The sequence below is a fragment of the Zalophus californianus genome, chromosome 16 (assembly GCF_009762305.2).
Source record: "Zalophus californianus isolate mZalCal1 chromosome 16, mZalCal1.pri.v2, whole genome shotgun sequence".
NCBI lineage: Eukaryota > Metazoa > Chordata > Mammalia > Carnivora > Otariidae > Zalophus > Zalophus californianus.
In genome coordinates this window covers 29,351,826-29,369,624 of record NC_045610.1, presented here as the reverse complement: position 1 = coordinate 29,369,624, position 17,799 = coordinate 29,351,826, and the positions used below count along the sequence as shown (strand labels likewise).

The window sequence follows — 17,799 nt, the reverse complement described above, 5'->3', positions numbered from 1 at the left end:
CTGCGTTGCTAAAACTCCGTTTCTTTGCTCACGTGGCTCCAGAAACACGTGGCTCAGTGCGTCACCAGCAGCTCTGCGGCAGTTAGCTCTGGCCCCAGCGCCAAGCCTGGGTCTTGCGGGGGGCTGGGGGGCGGACCGCAGGAAGCTCTGGGGACACAAGCCCTGAGAAAGCTGGCCCCCGCTGCAGACAGCCCAGGCTGACTGCAAAGGTACCTATGAAGGAGCGACCAGAGGTGCAGGTGGCGCCCAGGGCAGCAGAGTGACTCTGCAGACGCAGGGAGTGTTCCCTTCTAGAAGGACGAATAACCCCCGAGGGGTCCAGCCAACTGAAGGCTGAAAGGCATCCTTGACATTCAGCTGCACGGGGGCTGCCGCTACCCCCAGCCAGAGCTGGCCTGCCGGAGGGCAGGGACAGAGGCCTGACTCGGGGGCCCCGGGGGCTTTCAGCAACACAGAGACTTGCAGCTCCGGCAGCAGCGAGACAGGGTCAAGCTCCCCGGGGCTTCTGACCCTCGGCCACAGCAATGCAGCCGTATTTTTCCAACTTCCCTCCAAAGATCACGGAGGAAACGAGATTACCACCCCGCTTTCTGTGCTGGTCCCCTGCAGCCTGATCTTGCAGCACTGGCCCGGGACCCAGAAATTTGTATTTTTCACCAGTATTCAGGCGAGAGGGAGGCTGGCTGCATTCGCCGCTTTTGTGTTCCTCTGTTCGCTTTGCTTTTCCTTTTGGGATGAGGGGAACTGACACATCTGCAGAGAGGCAGGCCCCAGGCGAGCCGGTGAGGGTGACCAGGTGTAGGAGAGCAGGCAGAGCAGGAGGAGGTGGACTGGCTGCGGAGGGGGGCAGCCGGGGAGGGGGCAGGAGGGGGCAGGTGGCGATGCATGAGATATGGCAGTAACAAGAGGACGAGGGGCCCCTCTTCTCTGTGAAGTGGAGGAGGGTGGGTGGGACAGGGAGAAGACTGGTTATGGCAAGTGGGAAGGTTCTGGAATGGCAGGGGAGCCGAGGGGAAGACTGGAGCCGGGGTGCTGGCAGTGGGCCCCCAGCAATGCCCGAGGCACAGCAGTGGGCAGCAGGTGTGGGTCCAGAGAAAGGGGTGAGCTGGGCTCATGCAGGGCTGGGGGTGCAAATCACCACCCGTGGCTTCGGTGCTGGCGGGGGAGGGGCGGGGGGGCGGAAGGGGAGCGAGGAAGGCTGCGGCCAAGTGGAGGACAGGCCAGTGGCGCACAAGGGGAAGGAGGAACCCAGCTGGACCCCCAGACAGAGGCGAGGGCGAAGACGTGAGCAGAGCTGCACAGGAGAGAGCCTGAGAGCCACAGGGCCACTCCCCAGAGCCGACGCTACTCACACTCCAGGAGCTCGGGCCTGGACTTGGCTAAGAAGGTCTCCAGCACCTTGGCCTTGAGGGCCGCCGCATTCAGCTGCGTGGTGGTGGCTTTGCCTACACCTGGGGGAGGACACAGGGAGCCGTTTTCAGAACAAACTCAGAGTGCACACCCCACACTGCCCCCTGCCCACACTAACTCACTCTCCGGGCCGGGCTGCTTTAGATCCTGTAACTGCTCCGGGGCTCCGAACGTGGGCATCTTGGTGGTTGAGGCAGAGGCAGGGGCTGGCAATGAGGAGGAGAAACATGAACTGGACCCGTGACACAGTGACCAGATGGCCTGTCGTCCCTTCCACACTGATCTTCAAGCGCTACTTCTGCAAACACACCCCTGGACAGCCGGAGCGATACAGCTGAGTCCCGACAGGGCTACACTCATTATTCGTCTTACTCACGCGCACTCGTGCTCACCCCCAACCTCAGGCCCACCTGCCACGATAGAACATCATCACAGAACTCGGGTCCCATCACAGAACCCCGACCAGAGAGGTCAGGCTTCGCTGCCAGCATTTAGTTCCACACTTGGGCAATCTCAAGAAACAAAAGGAGGCACAAATGCATAACTTACAAGGTTTCTTGGGTCTCTTTTCTTCTTCTGAAAAAGAAAATTTTCAGAATTAAGATATTTTGAAGCACAGCACAATGACACTTTCAAAACACCGTAACAGGGGTGCCCTGGGTGCCTTGGTTAAGCGTCTACCTTCAGCTCAGGCCATGATCTCAGGGTCCTGGGACTGGGCTCCCTGCTCAGTGGGGAGTCTGCTTCTCTGGCTCCCTCTGCCCCTCCCCCTGCTCATGCTCTTGCACTCTCCCACTCTCTCTCTCAAATAAATAAACAAAATCTTTTTTAAAAACCACCATAACAATAATTTGCATGAATGTGACCCATACAGATAAAGCGAGGACGTTTTCCCTGGAAACAAGCAAATGAATCTATGGTGACAGAAAACTGCATCAGTGGTTTTGGGGGTTGGGACTGATAATGAGGAGCATGAAAGAATTTTCTGGGGTAATTCTTTAATTTGATTTGCTAACACACACATACACGCTTGTCAAAATTAACCTAACTGCACATTTAAGATCTGTACGTTTTACTATAGGTAAATTATATCTCTATAAAAGAAAAAACACAAAAAACAAAAAGGGAGTCAGCAAAGAACTGTGCTTGCCGAATATCACAACAGTCTTTAAAAACTATCTGGAGTGTGTGCCTATGAAAACTGAGTTTACCTAAAGCAGAGTCTCCAACCAGCAGCATCAGCATTGCCAGGGAGTCTGTAGGAAATGCAAACTCTTGGATCCCACCCAAGACCCTGCTGACTCTGACAGTCCGGGGCCCAGCGGTGTATAACCCCTGGCGAGTCTGAAACACACTCAAGTCTACGTGAGCTAGAAGATTTCAGGTTCCCTCCACCACCGGAGTGAAAAGGGGTGTTGTGAATCCTAACCCTGCCCGCAGACAAACCCTGCTCTCCTGTCACCCTCCACTTCCCCATCAGCCCCCACTCAGCCCCACATGACCCCCTTGCTCCCCCTTCCTCCCACTTCCGAGTCCTATGCCCAGATGCTGTCTTCACTCTGGCCCCATCTCCTCTTTGCCCGCCCACTCCCACAGGACCAGCCTCCTCTTGGGAGGACCCCCGGCTGTGTCGCCGGCCTAGGGCACGGTCCCTGGTCCTCACAGCCAGGAGGCTCATCTGCACTGTGACTGGTCCACTCCTTCCCTGCCTGTTGCGCCACCTCAGCCACCACCCACGGCTCACTCGGGCTAAGAGAGGCGCTTGTGATCTGGGCCGGCGGCGAGAGAGCTCTCGGGGGAGTGTGATCGGAGAAGGACACAGGTGCACAGCGCTTGTTCACTGATTTTTCCCTTCCCTGGTCACACCAGGGGCCCTGCCACATCTGCCGGCTGAGCTGGGGGCTCCCTGCTCCATCCACACCAGGCACCCAGCTCCTGGCTCTCTACTCCGTTTGGAGACCGAAACCACACATCTGTCTGCCAAAGACAGCCTAAACTCTAAAACCAAACAACAATGGCATGGACCCAGAGTTCCCGCATCCCCCAGGGGCAGCACTCCTCGGGGCACGCTGACTTTTCAGGGAAGTGGTAACAGCCACAGGTCAGGGGCATATTTATGGGCTTTAAGGAGCTTCACAATGATCAGTGTCCCGTGGAAACCTCACTCATAAGAATCCCGTGAGGTCACCGTCATTATGGTCCAAGTTTGACAGATGAGGAAACTGAGGACCATTCGTCTCCCTGACCCCCACCTCGACAGCATATGCCTTCTCACCGTGTGGGTGGTATGCCCCGCTCAAGGGGCAAAAATGGATTCTTGGTGGAAGAGGGTGAAAAAAATCTTACTCTTTACATGTATGAAAGCATAATCTATAAAGAGACATACTGCATATGCGTGGTATTAAAATTTCACGGGTGAAGGCAATTAGGAAAACACTGTCTTCAGTGGCTGGGGGCGGGGTGGTGGTAAGAGAAGGACCGTCAGGGGAAGGAGGTGGGGAAGTGCTCCGCACAGGGTGGCTCAAGACGGAACAGCTCTGAGCCGCTCCTCCAGGGGGCGCTCCGCCCAAGTGCCAAAACGGGGTGTCAGCAAGTATTTCTCAAGACAGGCGGGTGTTGGTAACCTTGCTGGCCCAGGCCGGCTGCACAGCCAGTGCTGACGGGCAGGTCCTGCCAAGCACCCCAGGGGAGCCTCTGCGGCAGCCCCTCCAGCCTCCACTCAGCGGGACTGTGGCCAGACTCGTCTGTAGAGGCACTTGCCTCCCCTCCCCAACCACAGCCATTTGGGACGGGCTGGCGGGAGCCCCAGGAACAGCAGCGGGGTTACTTACTCAGGAGCTTTTTCGAAAAGTGTATGGGTTTGGGCGTAGATGCTGGGCCATGCTCTCCAGAGTTCCCTGTGCCAAAGAAGAAAGGATTACTTTATGCAGCTCTTCCAAAGCAACCCCAGGGGCCAGCTTTGCCAGGGGCAGGCGGAGAGAGGGTCTACAAAGGTGATTTCCACTGACTTTCCCTACCCAAACCTTTATAAGAGTTAGAAACAAGGAGACAAAAAGACGAGTTTGGTGTGTCCCTCTTTTCTCTTAAAATGTAGCTGGGGTCAATTTTTTCTCCACCAGCGCCCCGCTCCATGACCTCTAAAGCCTCTCTGAGGTTCCCGTTCTTCCGGTGTCAACAGAAAAGGGTCGAGCCCTTTGCTTGTGGCGATGAGGCCAAGAGGCCTCGTTCCTCACCCTCCGGTTTTTCCATCACCCTTTCCCAGACCAGCAATCACTGATGTAGCAGGAAAACTAGTATGTGTGGCCAATTCGTCAACAGCTGTACCCTCTACACAGAGCATGCCACGGCTGTTTCAGAGGCTTCTACACGGACACTCAGCTCGCCCAGCTGAGACTCAAGCCCCACCCCCGGGGTTACACCGTAAGATTCACTATGTGCCAGGCTCTGGGCTAGGCACAGGGGAGAGAGTGTTGGATGAAAAACACACTGAGCCCCTGCCCTCACAGAGACTGCAATCTAGTGGGGGAAGAACAAAATGACAGATAGGCAAAGGCTCCCAAGGGGTGATAAGGATCCTGGGACCTAGTCTGAGGAGTGGGAGTGGTGGTGACAGGGGAGGTTTGCTGAGAAATACAATGTTTCAACTGATCTCTGAAGGGTGAGAGGAGTGAACTGGTAAGGATGGTGGAGTCTCTGAGCCTTCTGGTCAGTGGGAACGGCACATACAAAGGCCCTGTGGCAGGAAGCTTAGCATATGTGAGGAGCTGCATGCAGAAAGATGTGTGGGAGGAGGGGGCGCTTCAGGGCTGGTGAAATGGACAAGGCCTGACCAGGCAGGGGCTTGTAGAACAGTGTCAAGAGCGTGGTCTGAAATCTAAAAGCAATGGAAATTCTCTGAACAAGGTGAGGGGAGACGTTCCCAGGAGATCAGATTCACACCCTGAAAAGTTCTCTCTGGATGCAGCAAGAGTAGATGCAGAAGGACTAGCTAGAAAGCTGCCACAGGGGGGGGGCAACAGAAAGCAGGCAGGTGACGGCTGGCGGTGGGGGCGTGGACTGAGTCAGGAGAAATTTAAGAAGTAAAATCTGGTCGTGGATTGGATACAGAAGGGAAGGAAAAAGAGTGTCAGAGAGGAATGCCAGGTTTCTCTGACCCCAAAACTAGCCATTCCCCACCAAATACACTGATAACCCAGAGTCTATTCAGAAGCCACCTGAGCCAGCCTCGAGGTGACACACAAGAACAGACTGTCCAGAAAGTCTTGTCGTTAACACCAAGGTGCCCAGAGATGTTTTCGGAAGTATGGCTACAACTCAGGAGGTTCCCCCATGGCCTCCCAGACGGAGGGCAGGTATGTCAGGGCCCCTGCAACTCAAGCCCCCGTGTTCTGGGTCAAGACCCTTCCCCCCGCCCCCAAACACCGAGGGGACCCCTCCCATTTCAGGGGTCCCAGTAGGGGAGCTCGGGGTTTGCTAATGGTTACCTGAGCCAGTGGGTTCCTCAGGCTTCTTGTCCTGGGACTGCCTAATATACCGCTTCAGCTCGTCTTTGAGGTCTGAGGTGCCCTGACAGACACCCTTTATCAGCTCCTGATTCAGCTCCACCTTGGGGACGTAGACTGGCTTTGTGGAGACACCTTGCAGTTTTATCCCTTTCTGAAACAAGCCAGGGTGTTAGTTCAGGCAGCTCCAGGGAAGCCAGGGCCCCGGCTCAGGCCTCATGAACCCCAGGAGGAGCTTCCCTGTGCCCACGGATGCTCAGTCCGATCACAGGCCAGAGACTGCAGGGGGCTAACGTGCCACTTTCGGTCACAGCTCTCTGGATCTGGAAGGGCCCTCAGAGGCCACTCACCTACCAAGGGAGAATCTGAAGTCAAGAAATAACACATGAGGAAAGGCAAAGGGAAAGGGAAAGGAAAGGAAAGGGAAGGGAAGGGAAGGGAAAGGAAAGGAAAGGAAAGGAAAGGAAAGGAAAAGGAAAGGAAAGGGAAAGGGAAAGGGAAAGGGAAGGGGAAAGGAAAGGAAAGGGAAAGGAAGGGAAGGGAAAGGAAAGGAAAAGGAAAGGACAGGGAAGGGAAAGGAAAGGAAAGGAAAAGGAAAGGAAAGGGAAAGGGAAGGGGAAAGGAAAGGAAAGGGAAGGGAAAGGAAAGGAAAGGAAAGGAAAGGAAAGGAAAGGAAAAGGAAAGGAAAGGGAAAGGGAAAGGGAAGGGGAAAGGAAAGGAAAGGGAAGGGAAGGGAAAGGAAAGGAAAGGAAAGGAAAGGAAAGGAAAGGAAAGGAAAGGGAAAGGAAAGGAAAGGGAAAGGGAAGGGGAAAGGAAAGGAAAAGGAAAGGAAAGGGAAAGGGAAAGGGAAGGGGAAAGGAAAGGAAAGGGAAAGGAAGGGAAGGGAAAGGAGAGGGAAAGGGAAAGGAAAAGGCAAGGACAGGGAAGGGAAAGGGAAAGGGAAAGGGAAGGGAAGGGAAGGGAAAGGAAAGGGAAGGGAAAGGAGAGGGAAAGGGAAAGGAAAAGGAAAGGAAAGGGAAGGGAAAGGAAAGGAAAAGGAAAGGAAGGGAAGGGAAAGGAGAGGGAAAGGGAAAGGAAAAGGAAAGGACAGGGAAGGGAAAGGGAAAGGGAAAGGGAAGGGAAGGGAAAAGGAAAGGGAAAGGAAAGAGAAAGGAAAAGGAAAGGGAAAGGGAAAGGAAAGGGAAGGGAAAGGGGAAAGGAAGGGAAAGGGAAGGGAAAGGGAAAGGAAAGGGAAAGGGAAAGGGGAAGGGAAGGGAAAGGGAAGGGAAAGGGAAGGGAGAGGAAAGGGAAAGGGAAGGGAAAGGAAAGAAAGAAAGAAAAAAAAAAAGGGGCACCTAGGTGGCTCAGTCGTTAAGTGTCTGCCTTCGGCTCAGGTCATGGTCCCAGGGTCCTGGGATCGAGCCCCGCATCGGGCTCCCTGCCCGGTGGGAAGCCTGCTTCTCCCTCTCCCACTCCCCCTGCTTGTGTTCCTTCTCTCGCTGTGTCTCTCTCTGTCAAATAAATAAATAAAATCTTTAAAAAAAAGAAAGAAAGAAAAGAAAAAGGAAACAACAAGCATCCTGCCAGGAACTCTGCCAATCAGTGGCAAGGACAAAGTTGGGACACAAATCTCCTGACCCCTGTGGATAATGCTCTTCCACTCCTCCCCCTGTGACTGGCCAAGCACAGGAGACCCAGGACCATCTCCGGCCCTCCAGGACCAGCTCTGAACACACGTTCTAAAACCGGACAGGGATGCCTCAAGGGGCAAAGGGTTCAGCCAGGGCACATCCAGTGAAAAGGAAGAAGCTGACAGAGGGTCCCACACTTTGAGATAAAAGGTTCCCAGTGACTCCTGTACTCTCCCCAGGACCTACACAAGGAATCTGGTCCTCTGAGGTGTCGTCGCCCCATCGATGGGGCTCACGGGAATGCCGGCTGCATGCCAGGAGAAGGGGGCGGTAATAAGGGAGCGGGCAGCCTGAACACACACACAACAAGCACATGTAACACCGCGCCGCTGAGTGCCACAGCAGAGGCGGTGTGACCTGTAATGGCAGAAAAACGGGATCCGAGGAAGACGGGGGGAAGCTGGAGTGAGCCCGGAGAAAGGACAAGATTTACTAGGCAGAGCAGGTCAGCCACGGTGTTCCCATCCAACGCCCAGGGTGTCTGGGGAATGGTGAGTGCTCTGCTGTGGTTACACCATGGGGCACGGGCAGGGTGTGGGTGGCAAGAGAGGAGGGTGCTGGCAAAGACAGGGCCTGGTCACCCAGGGCCTTCAGAAAGACACTTCCAGGGTCCATGGGGAGGAGGGATGGAGGGAAGGGGGTGGAGGCGTTTGCAGCAGGCAACATTCTAAGATGGCCCCCAAGATGCCCACCTGGCCCAGCGGTACGCACCCTGTATAATCTCCTCCCCCTGAGTATGGGCAGGACAGTGAATACGCTAGGATAGCACTCCTGTGATTCAGTTGCCTTATATGGAAAAACTGAAGGTATATTGCAGATGTAATGAAGATCCCAAATCTGTTGGTTTTGAGTTCATCAGGAAGGTGAGTATCCTGGTGGGCCTGACTTAACCAGATAGGAGCCATTAAAAGGAACCAGGCTTGTAAGAAAGAATGAAATCTTGCCATTTGCAACATAGATGGATCTGGAGAGTATAATGCTAAGTGAAATAAGTCAGTCAGAGAAACACAAATACCACATGATTTCACTCATTTGTGGCAATTTAACAAACAAAACAAATGAGCAAAGGGGAAAAAGAGAGAAAGAGAGCCAAGCAGACTCTAGAGAACAAACTGGTGGTTACCACAGGGGAGGGGCGTGGTGGGGTGGGGGAACTAGGTGATGGGGATTAAGACCACACTTACCATGATGAACACTGAGTAAGGTACAGAATTGTTGAATCTGGTGTACATGGGGAAACTAATATAACAATGTATGTTAACTAGATCCTGGAATTAAAATGTTAAAAAAAAAAAAAAAAAGAGGGGTGCCTGGCTGGCTCAGTTGGTAGAGCATGTGACTCTTGCTATCAGGGTCATGAGTTCAAGCCCCATGTTGGGCATGGTGCCTACTTAATTAAAATTTTTAAAAAAGGAGAGAGAGAAACCAATAATCTAAGTAATCTAAGCAGGAAAAAAAAAAAGGGATCAGGCTTTCCTGGAGGGAGAAATTCTCCACTGGCTTTGAAGAAGTACCTGGCAAGCCAAGAGAGGGCCACATGCCAAGGAACTGCAGCAGCTTCTGGGAACCGAGAGCAGACCTCAGCTGACAGCCAGCGAGAAAGGGGGCCCTAGGGCCTGCACCACGGGAACTGAAGTCCGTCACCAACCACATGAGCTCGGAAGACAACCCGCAGCTCCGAAAGGAATGCAGCCCAGCCAATCCTCAGCCGGCAAGCCCCTAAGCCATGCCCCGACCCCTGAGCCACGGAAAGTGTGAGATAGCAAATAAATGCTCTTCCAAACCATTAGGTTTGTGGCCAGTTGTCCCAGGGCACAGGAAACGGACAACAGTGAGTGTCTCGGGGCAGCTCCCGGGGACCTCGTACAGCCCTGTCTCCTGGTGGCCTCACTGCACGTGTCGTCAATAGCACACGGGCAGACAGCACATTCAACCATGTCTTCGTCGAGACCTACCTCCAGAAACTCAAACTCATCCCCCTTGGTCAGGGCAAGTTCAACTTCCTCCTTCAGAGCCTGGATCTCACTCTTCTTCTTGAGAAGGATCTGGTAAATGTTGTCGAACTTGGCATTGACCCTCTTCTCCTCTTCCTTTATCTTTCGAGTGGAGGTGGCCTCTGCGGCATCAATGAGCACCTTGATTTCCATGTATTCCTGTCTAAGCTGCTCCATCTTCCGATTTGTAGCCTCCTAACGGGGCCAAGACACAGGGGCATCCGTCAGACAGGCAAGAAAGTTAAGGCTGTGGTACCAAGTGTCGGTGAGACGTGGAGCACCAGACTCTGTACTCCGCGGCGGGAAAAATGGGCACAACTGCTTTGGATGGTAATTTGGCAAAGTCTAGTGAATCTCAAGGTGCTCCTACCCAACCCAGGGAATATCCTCTAGAAAAACACTCAGACACCTGCCCCAGAGATAGACACAAGAATGCTCCTAAGCAGCACTGTTTGAATTAGCAGAACCCCCGGGAACAACCAAATGTCTATCAATAAGATACAAATTTGCAAATTATTCATAGGATAGAAAATTAAATAGTAATGAAAATTAATGAACTGGGGCAACGCACAAATTTCCACAAGGGGAAAAAACAACGTGCAGAAGAAGACATAGGGAGTGGTGCTCTTTATATAAAGCTTAGGAACAAAGAGAATGGCTTCCTCTCGGTAAGAGAACACCCCTTGAGTTTCCCAGGGCACATGGCTGCCCCACCACGGCTACATCCCCAGCCTCCCCTGCAGGTAGACTTGGCCACGGGACTAAGCTGCTCCTGGGGCAGCATGAGCAGAACACTCATCTCCCCTGTCCCCTCTTCTGCAGGCTAGAACAAAGACGTCATGGCGACCCAGCTTCAACCAGAGGTGAGAAACCCCCTGCAGTAGTCAGGTGGTAAGTCTCTGAATCCTGAATGATCACGTGGAGCAGAGACACCCCACTAGTCTCGGCGGCTCACATCTGGCACTGAACTGCCAAAGGGAGCAAAAGAAACTTCTATTCTATTTAAGCCTCTGAATTTGGCAGGGCAGGGGGTGGGGAGGTGGGGGCTAATCTCTATTAGCAGTTTAGCCCGCCCCCTCCAACCAGTACATGTACTTTCCCGTACATGCCCTCATCTAAGCCGCACAGCCACTGTCAGGAAAAAGTTGTGACTCCATTGTGCAGCTGGGAAAACCAAGGCTCAGGGATCTGCCCACAGGAGGCAAGTATCAGAGGCTATTATGTAACAGAGCTGGTATTCTAACTCAGAACTCATCTAATTACACCACAGGCACCACAATAAACCCAGACGCTGCAGCTCTGGAGCAGGATATTTAAAACTCAAATCTTCTTTCAATATATTCCTTTAGGGGCGCCCAGCTGGCTCAGTCAGAAGAGCATGCAACTCTTGATCTTGGGGTCATGAGTTCGAGGCCCACGTGGGGTATAGAGATTACCTAAATAAATAAACTTAAAATATACATATATTCTTTTATTTATAATATCAAAAACCTTATAAAACTTATAAAAACTAGACCCCCAAAAAATCTCTAATTCTACCATTCCAATGCTTGTACTACTATCCTGTTACTATACTTCCAGTCTTTTTTCCTACACTTCCTGTAATGGGTTGAATGATGCCTTCCCCCCGCCCAAAGATACATCCAGATTCCAGAACCTGCGAAGGTTGCGTTACTTAGCAAAAGTCTTTGCAGATGGGGCGCCTGGGTGGCTCAGTCATTAAGTGTCTGCCTTCAGCTCAGGTCATGATCCCAGGGTCCTTGGGATCGAGCCCCACATTGGGCTCCCTGCCCCGTGGGAAGCCTGCTTCTCCCTCTCCCACTCCCCCTGCTTGTGTTCCCTCTCTCGCTGTGTCTCTCTCTGTCAAATAAATAAATAAAAATCTTAAAAAAAGGGCACCTGGGTGGCTCAGTCAGTTAAGCGACTGCCTTCGGCTCAGGTCACGATCCTGGAGTCCCGGGATCGAGTCCCGCATTGGGCTCCCTGCTCAGCAGGGAGTCTGCTTCTCCCTCTGACCCTCTTCCCTCTCGTGCTTTCTATCTCTCATTCTCTCTCTCTCTCAAATAAATAAAATCTTTAAAAAAAAAATCTTAAAAAAAAAGTCTTTGCAGATGTAATTAAGGTAGGAATCTTGAGATGAAGTTAACCTGGATTACCCACGTGGGCCCTAAATCCAATGACAAATGTCCTTATTAAGGACAGAAGAAAAGACAGAGAGGCTGTGAAGACGGAGGCCAGGGTTGGAGTGACACTAGCCACAAGCCTAGGAACTCCTGAGCCACCGGAAGCTGGAAGAGGCAAGGAAGGATTCTTCCCTAGAACCAGGAAGTATGGCCCTGTCTTTAATTCTGAACTTCTGGCCTCCAGAACTGTGAGTGAACACACTTGTGTCCTTAGTAAGCTGAGTTGGTGGTAACTGGTTACGATAGCCCTAGAAAACTAACACACTCGCTTTTTATAAATAGATGAACTCTAGTGGGTATACACTTTTGCTTCCTGTTTTTTTTTTCCCATTTAAATCATAACCACTTTTTATATCAGTACCTTCTTTTTCTTAAGTAAGCTCTACGCCCAATGTGGGGCTCGAACTCACAACCCCAAGATCAAGAGTCACATGCTCTACCAACTAAGCCAGCCAGCCGCCCCTCTATTACTACTTTATAGCCCTAATTTTTAATGATTGCCCCTGTCCTCCCCACACCAAGGTCAGGGCTTATGGATAGTCTTCAGTTTACGTCTACAAAGGATCTTCCCTGGGGACATAGCTTTCTGGATGTCTTGCAAGGTGGATGTCTATTCCCGACACGGTGCGTGAAGCCAACCGGAGCCCGGGGCCGAGGATGGCAGTGGAGAGCCCTGTCACTCACCCGCACATCCTGCTGCCTGGATCGCACGTCCTCAAGCGCCCTCGAGGCACCGTTGATCTGGCTGTAGATGACAGTCAGCTTATGCTTCAGCTTGGTCTGCAGAGAAAACAACCAGCATGAGATATCACCTCAGCCCAGCCCCCAACACCAGGGACTGCCCCTGGAATCTACCCCACAGGTGCTTCTGCCACCCTGAGTCTTGCCTGCCTGTAGCTTTTTGAAGCATTCGCCTATTTATTGCCTCCCTTCAAACTTCTAGAGCAACAGTACAAGAAAGAAGTTACGAGCACAGGATTTGGAGACACACCGACTAGGGCACCAGCCCGTTCCCAGCTGTCTGAGCATCTGTTACCTGTGTCCTCGGCCAAGAAAGAGATACAGATGTTTTCACCTCCCAGGGCCAGTAGCAGAATTAACTGAAACAACGTGAGAACTCAGCACAGTGCCTGGATTTTAGTAAGGACAAACCAAAGGTCAGCTTGTATGATTAGGAGCTTCTTCAATAGCCCCCATTTTGCAGACGATGAAATAGAGTCAAGGAGGCCAGCAAGGCGGCCGAGAACGAGCTGGAGGGGTTGCTTCAGTGATTGGCAGATGAGGTCATTCGAGTCAGCCCTCCCCCTGCAAACAACCGCGAAAGCAAACTGCTGGGAAGAAAAATCTGCTTCACGACAATGGAGAGCTAACGAAGCAGGGAAGGATGACAGCCAAGATCTGGGAGAAGGCAATCCAGAAAGATAAGCCTGGCCTCTGGGGTTCCCCTCCCAGAACCATCTGCCAATTCCGGAAGACAGCTGGAAGTGTCACTGTCAACCTCGGGGAAGCAGGGGTACAAGAGTCCAAGGCTCCTTTGTTTGGCCCCATGGGTGGGGACCTCCACAGGCTACACGCTAGCAATAAGGATGAACAGGCGGTAGCCCAGCCCCCCATCAGCTCAATCCCTGAAACTGAATTAAAGTGACTCAGAATTGATAAGTCCCTAGCCACCTCCAGGAACCAAGGCCAATTACGCACGAAGGAAGATAATACCATCCGAGGCCTCTTAGCATTTCTATACATTTTCAGAATCAATAATGGGAGTGTCTTCCCTCCCTGCTCAGGTGAAATGCTGGGGCATAGAAATGGGTAGAGAAAAAAAAACCTCAGCACCAGAATAATAGCAGCTAGTGTTTCTTATATATGAACTGCAAGCCACGCTTCACAGGTGTTAACTTATTTAAAGCGAAGAACAACACTATAAGGTGGGAGTTACCTGTCCTTTATAAATAAGGACATCGAAGAACAGTCACATCACTGTTAACTGGTGTTACAAGGTCCCGGTGTTATAATTAAAGCATTGAGTACACAGGAAACGTCTAGGAAAAAAACATTTACTTCCCCTAACGAGCTGGCTCAACACCCTCCAGCCTGCCCCCTCCACTTCCCTGCCTCTCCCACTCCACTAGAGATATTCAGGTCTAAACTTGACCTTGAATCTGAATTTGAACAACCCAGTGACAGTCACATATAAGGGAACGGAAGCAGAGATCAAGGTCACACTAGCTTGACCCTGAAACCCCAAGTTACTGGTGATGTTTCATATTCAACCTCTGTGACAGTGCCCTTCGACCTGGCCTCTTAAAAGTGGCCAAGATAAACTGTGCGCCAAAGGCAGAAGGCCAGGCCAGGGCAGGTCCGGACTCACAGGCCTCGGAGCTGGAAGAGAACCCAGAACACCCGGGCACTGGGTTCCACCTCCAACAGCTGCGCTCAGCAGTGCACCCCAAAACTCTGTGTTTTGGAAAGTTTTATCCACCATTAATGAAATGTATACATGACAGCCCCCTGATGGCAGAGAGAGGGGCCTATGTGGCTCCAGACAAAGGAAAGTGGCCCAGGGACTTCAAGAGGGGCAACAATCCCCTCACTGAGGGTAGAGAACTTTTTGAAGTTCTGAGGATCTGTTCACAGATTGGGGACTTGAGTCCTCCATGAGGACGTGGGAGGCACCGGAGTCCCGAGTCCACCCCGCACCACTGGCCAAGACAAGCCAGCCGCCCAAGGCCGGGGCACTGCCCAGATACGGCTGGCTCTGTCCCAGTAGGGAGCAGCAGCAGGGCTAGAAAGGGCGGCTGATCGAAGGACTTGGCAAGCCAGGACAATGGTGGGGACCAGGGAGGTAGCAAGGTCAGGCCTGTTACAAGGATTACAAAGCCCAGCATGTACAACAAACAAGTACGCTGGGTGCAGACTCCAGCTCCAGGCCAGGCTGAGAAGAACCCTCCGGCCCCTACTTGCCTTCTGCCTCCATGGATAAGAACTTCTAGAAGAGCCTTTTGACAGGAGCCAGCCGCCCCGGTCCTCAGGGACAGGCCCCAGCACCCCGAGGCAAAGAAGATATGGGCAGCCTGACACCTCCGCCCCAGCAAGCTCTCTCCTACCCCCAGCCGCTCAGAAATTACACCTGCAGTGCTTAGCACTCACCCAGCAAGGAAGCAGAGTCAGAGCATTCAAACCTAGGTCTCAACATCCAGCCCGAGGTCAGAGCCAACCAGCCATCTGCCGCAGGGATCTGCCTAATGAAGCACTTCCCACCTCATCCAAGCTCATCGCCCCGGAGCCTCCTGACCACCCTTGCAGATCAGGAGGGAATGCTATGAATCCCATTTTACAGATGAGGAAGCTGAGGCTTGGAGAATTGCAGTGACTTGGCCTAAACCACAGCTGACACGGGGCCATTTCCTGACTCGAAAGGCTTGGCGGGTTCTTTAGGGGGGCAGGTGGAGACGCAGGTGGCCACGCCTGACATGGCTGTGCCTCAGGGGTCAACTCTCAGACACTGCCTTGAGGTCTGGCCTCTGAGACTCAGGGAAGAAGTCCTGAGGGACCCAGCTCAGATGGAGAAGCAGACGGGGCCCAGGAAGGGTTATGGCTGCTCAGGAGCACGGACTGCACCCGGGTCCCGGTGGCGCCGCAAACCTCGGCCAGGCCTCCTATCTCCTCCGACAACAGAACAGTCCTTGTTCTCCACGACAGGGCCTCGAGAATTAAAGGCAATCAGGCCATGCTCTGGAGCTCAGGCTGATATAAAAAAGGTGGTCCCGTTACACCTTCTCAGCCTCTGCCTTGAGTCCGCGAGGGAAGTTATGATTTCCCCCAAACTGCTAACATCATCATAGGCCTGGAAGGCCCCTTAGGGAGCCACCTGGTCCCACGTCCTCGGTTTACTGATGAAGACTCAGGCCCCGGGGCCAAATGCTGTGCTCGAAGTTGCACAGCCAGGGTGGAGGTCACTATGGCGCAAGAGTTTGGTTCTGCCTTCCGGCAGTATCCAGAGATATCTGGCACTCTGCCTACCCTTCCGCTCCTAACAATCCTCCCTGGTCACTAGAACTCTCTGGCTCACCAAAAGTTTTTGTTCACATGACCTCAAGCCTCCTGGAATGTCCCATGCTCCATGAACTCGGATATCAGGCTGGTCATGGGGAAAAGCAGCAAACTGTAGAGTCGAACCAGCCGGGGTCCCAGTGCCTGTTTTGCCACCTACTGGGTTAGCTCAGGCTAAATTAACTTCTCTGACCTCCATTTCCTCAACTGTAAAATGGACCTAATTATATCCACCTCTTGGATGCTGCCAAGATTTAATGAGGGAACAGAGGTAGCCTCCAGGGCTCCTGACGCTGGAAACCCTCGACTAAACACCATCAGACAAGTACGAGGCTTAAGGCAGGCCACTTCACCTGTCTTCAGTGGCGGAAGAGGGTGGACCACGGATGAGAGAGAAGGGCTAGGTGTTCTCCTTGCCCCTTTCTATTCGGACATCGGGGACGCCCCTGCCCTGGTTCTCAGGCCCAGCAAGGCCCACCCTCCTACCCCAGGTGATCCACGGTGGGCCACGATGCCCACAGCGGCTCCCTCCCGCACCCCCCAGCCCAGGCTGCCTCCCGGTGCCCGTGCCCTCGCCCGCCACCGCCTACCTCCAGGTCGGCACTGGCCTGGCTCAGGGACGCAGGCGAGCAGGCCTTGTGCTCCACCAGGCAGATGTGGCAGATGCACTCGTCATGCTGGGGGCAGAAGAAGTCCCGCAGCCGGTTGTGCTGGGGGCACTTGCGGCGCATCAGGTCCCGGACGGGGGACTGCAACTGGTGGTCCCGGAAGGCGGGGCTGTCGAGGTGCGGCTGCAGGTGCTCCTGGCAGAAGGAGGCCATGCACACCAGGCACGTCTTGACGGCGGGCTCCTTCAGGCAGTGGTCGCAGGCCACCGGGACCGCCCGGCTGGGCGCGGCGGCGCGGGCGGGCGGCTTCCAGCCGTCGGGGGGCGGGGACGCCGCCCGGGCCTGCTCGGCCTGCAGGAACTGCTCCACCACCGCGCACAGCACCGTGTTCTTGCGCAGCTGCGGCCGCGCGTGGTAGACGGCGCGGCACTGCGGGCACAGATACGGCGGATCCTGAACGGCCCACGTCTCGTCCAGGCACGGGCCGCAGAAGTTGTGGCCGCACGGGGTGGTGACCGGCACCTTGAAGGGCTCCAGGCAGATGGAGCACGACAGCTCCTCGGCCAGGGGGACCAGCTCCGCCATGGCGCTCCTGCGGGACGGGAAGGTACGCGATGGAACGGCGGCCGCGGCCGGGAAACGACTGCCGGAGGCCCGCGAGGAAACGAAACTGAGCAGCGGGAGGGGCGGGCCCCGCGGCCCTTCAGGAAGTTACGTGGGGGCGGGGCGGGCCCGGCCGGGCCGCCCGGGGGGTCGCGGGGCGCCGGGGGTCGTGGCGCGCGCGGAGCGGCTCGGCCCCGCCGGGTGGGCGCTGGCGCCGGGCTCGGGGTCTCAGTCGGTGCCCACGAGCCGCAGCGGTTTCTGCTCCCCGCTCCCCCCCCACCGCACCCCACCCCACCCCACCCCACCCCACGGCGGAGGAGGAAACCTGCGCGGCAGGTGGAGAACCCCGGACCGGATGGTGCCTCTGCCCCGGCGCGCCCGCAGGTAGTGCCTTGCTGCGGAGAACTCACCTAGACCCGCGCGGCTGTCGATCCGCGCTGGCCTTTAAGACCGGCTGCCCCTCCCCGCCCCCTTTTTAGACCCTTCCTTCCTCCCCCCGCCCTCCCCCGGCTGGGCTCTGGCACATCGGGGTATGGTCCTTGAAGGCCAGAGCCCCTGGGCCCACACTCAAAAAGCTGGCCGTTTCTTTCCATACCAACCAATAGAACATGCGGTTTTGTTTTGTTTTTGGATTACCAGTTCTACTTTCCTGGGGTTTGCAGATATCCCAGTTTTAACAAAGGTTTTTCTCTCACTCACTCACACGCACACAATAATTTTGAAACAAATGTTTTTCTCAAAATCGTTTATTTAGATTTCCTTTCGTTCGTTCAACTCTG

The 17,799-nt window shown here is 54.1% G+C and overlaps 1 protein-coding gene across 6 annotated transcripts in view; it reads right to left on the bottom strand.

Annotated features, from left to right (window-relative positions):
• Window positions 1–17,102, bottom strand: part of TRIM25 (tripartite motif containing 25) — a 55,155-nt gene extending 38,053 nt beyond the window's left edge. For 4 of the 6 annotated variants that reach the window (XR_003525144.2, XR_003525145.2, XM_027624772.2 and 1 more), the window contains exons 1-8: window positions 16,400–17,101; window positions 12,444–12,539; window positions 9,538–9,771; window positions 5,895–6,066; window positions 4,242–4,307; window positions 1,960–1,986; window positions 1,533–1,616; window positions 1,353–1,451 (exon numbers count right to left, since the gene is read on the bottom strand). Coding sequence is in view for 4 of the 6 variants with exons in the window: in XM_027624772.2 (XP_027480573.1) it covers window positions 1,353–1,451; window positions 1,533–1,616; window positions 1,960–1,986; window positions 4,242–4,307; window positions 5,895–6,066; window positions 9,538–9,771; window positions 12,444–12,539; window positions 16,400–17,002 (1,381 nt within the window). In the remaining 2 variants the exon portion in view is untranslated. Of the gene's footprint in view, window positions 1–1,352; window positions 1,452–1,532; window positions 1,617–1,959; window positions 1,987–4,241; window positions 4,308–5,894; window positions 6,067–9,537; window positions 9,772–12,443; window positions 12,540–16,399 lie in introns of all 6 variants that reach the window. The other 2 variants (XM_027624771.2, XM_027624773.2) reach the window with 2 other exon arrangements.
• Between the last annotated feature and the right edge of the window lie 697 nt (window positions 17,103–17,799).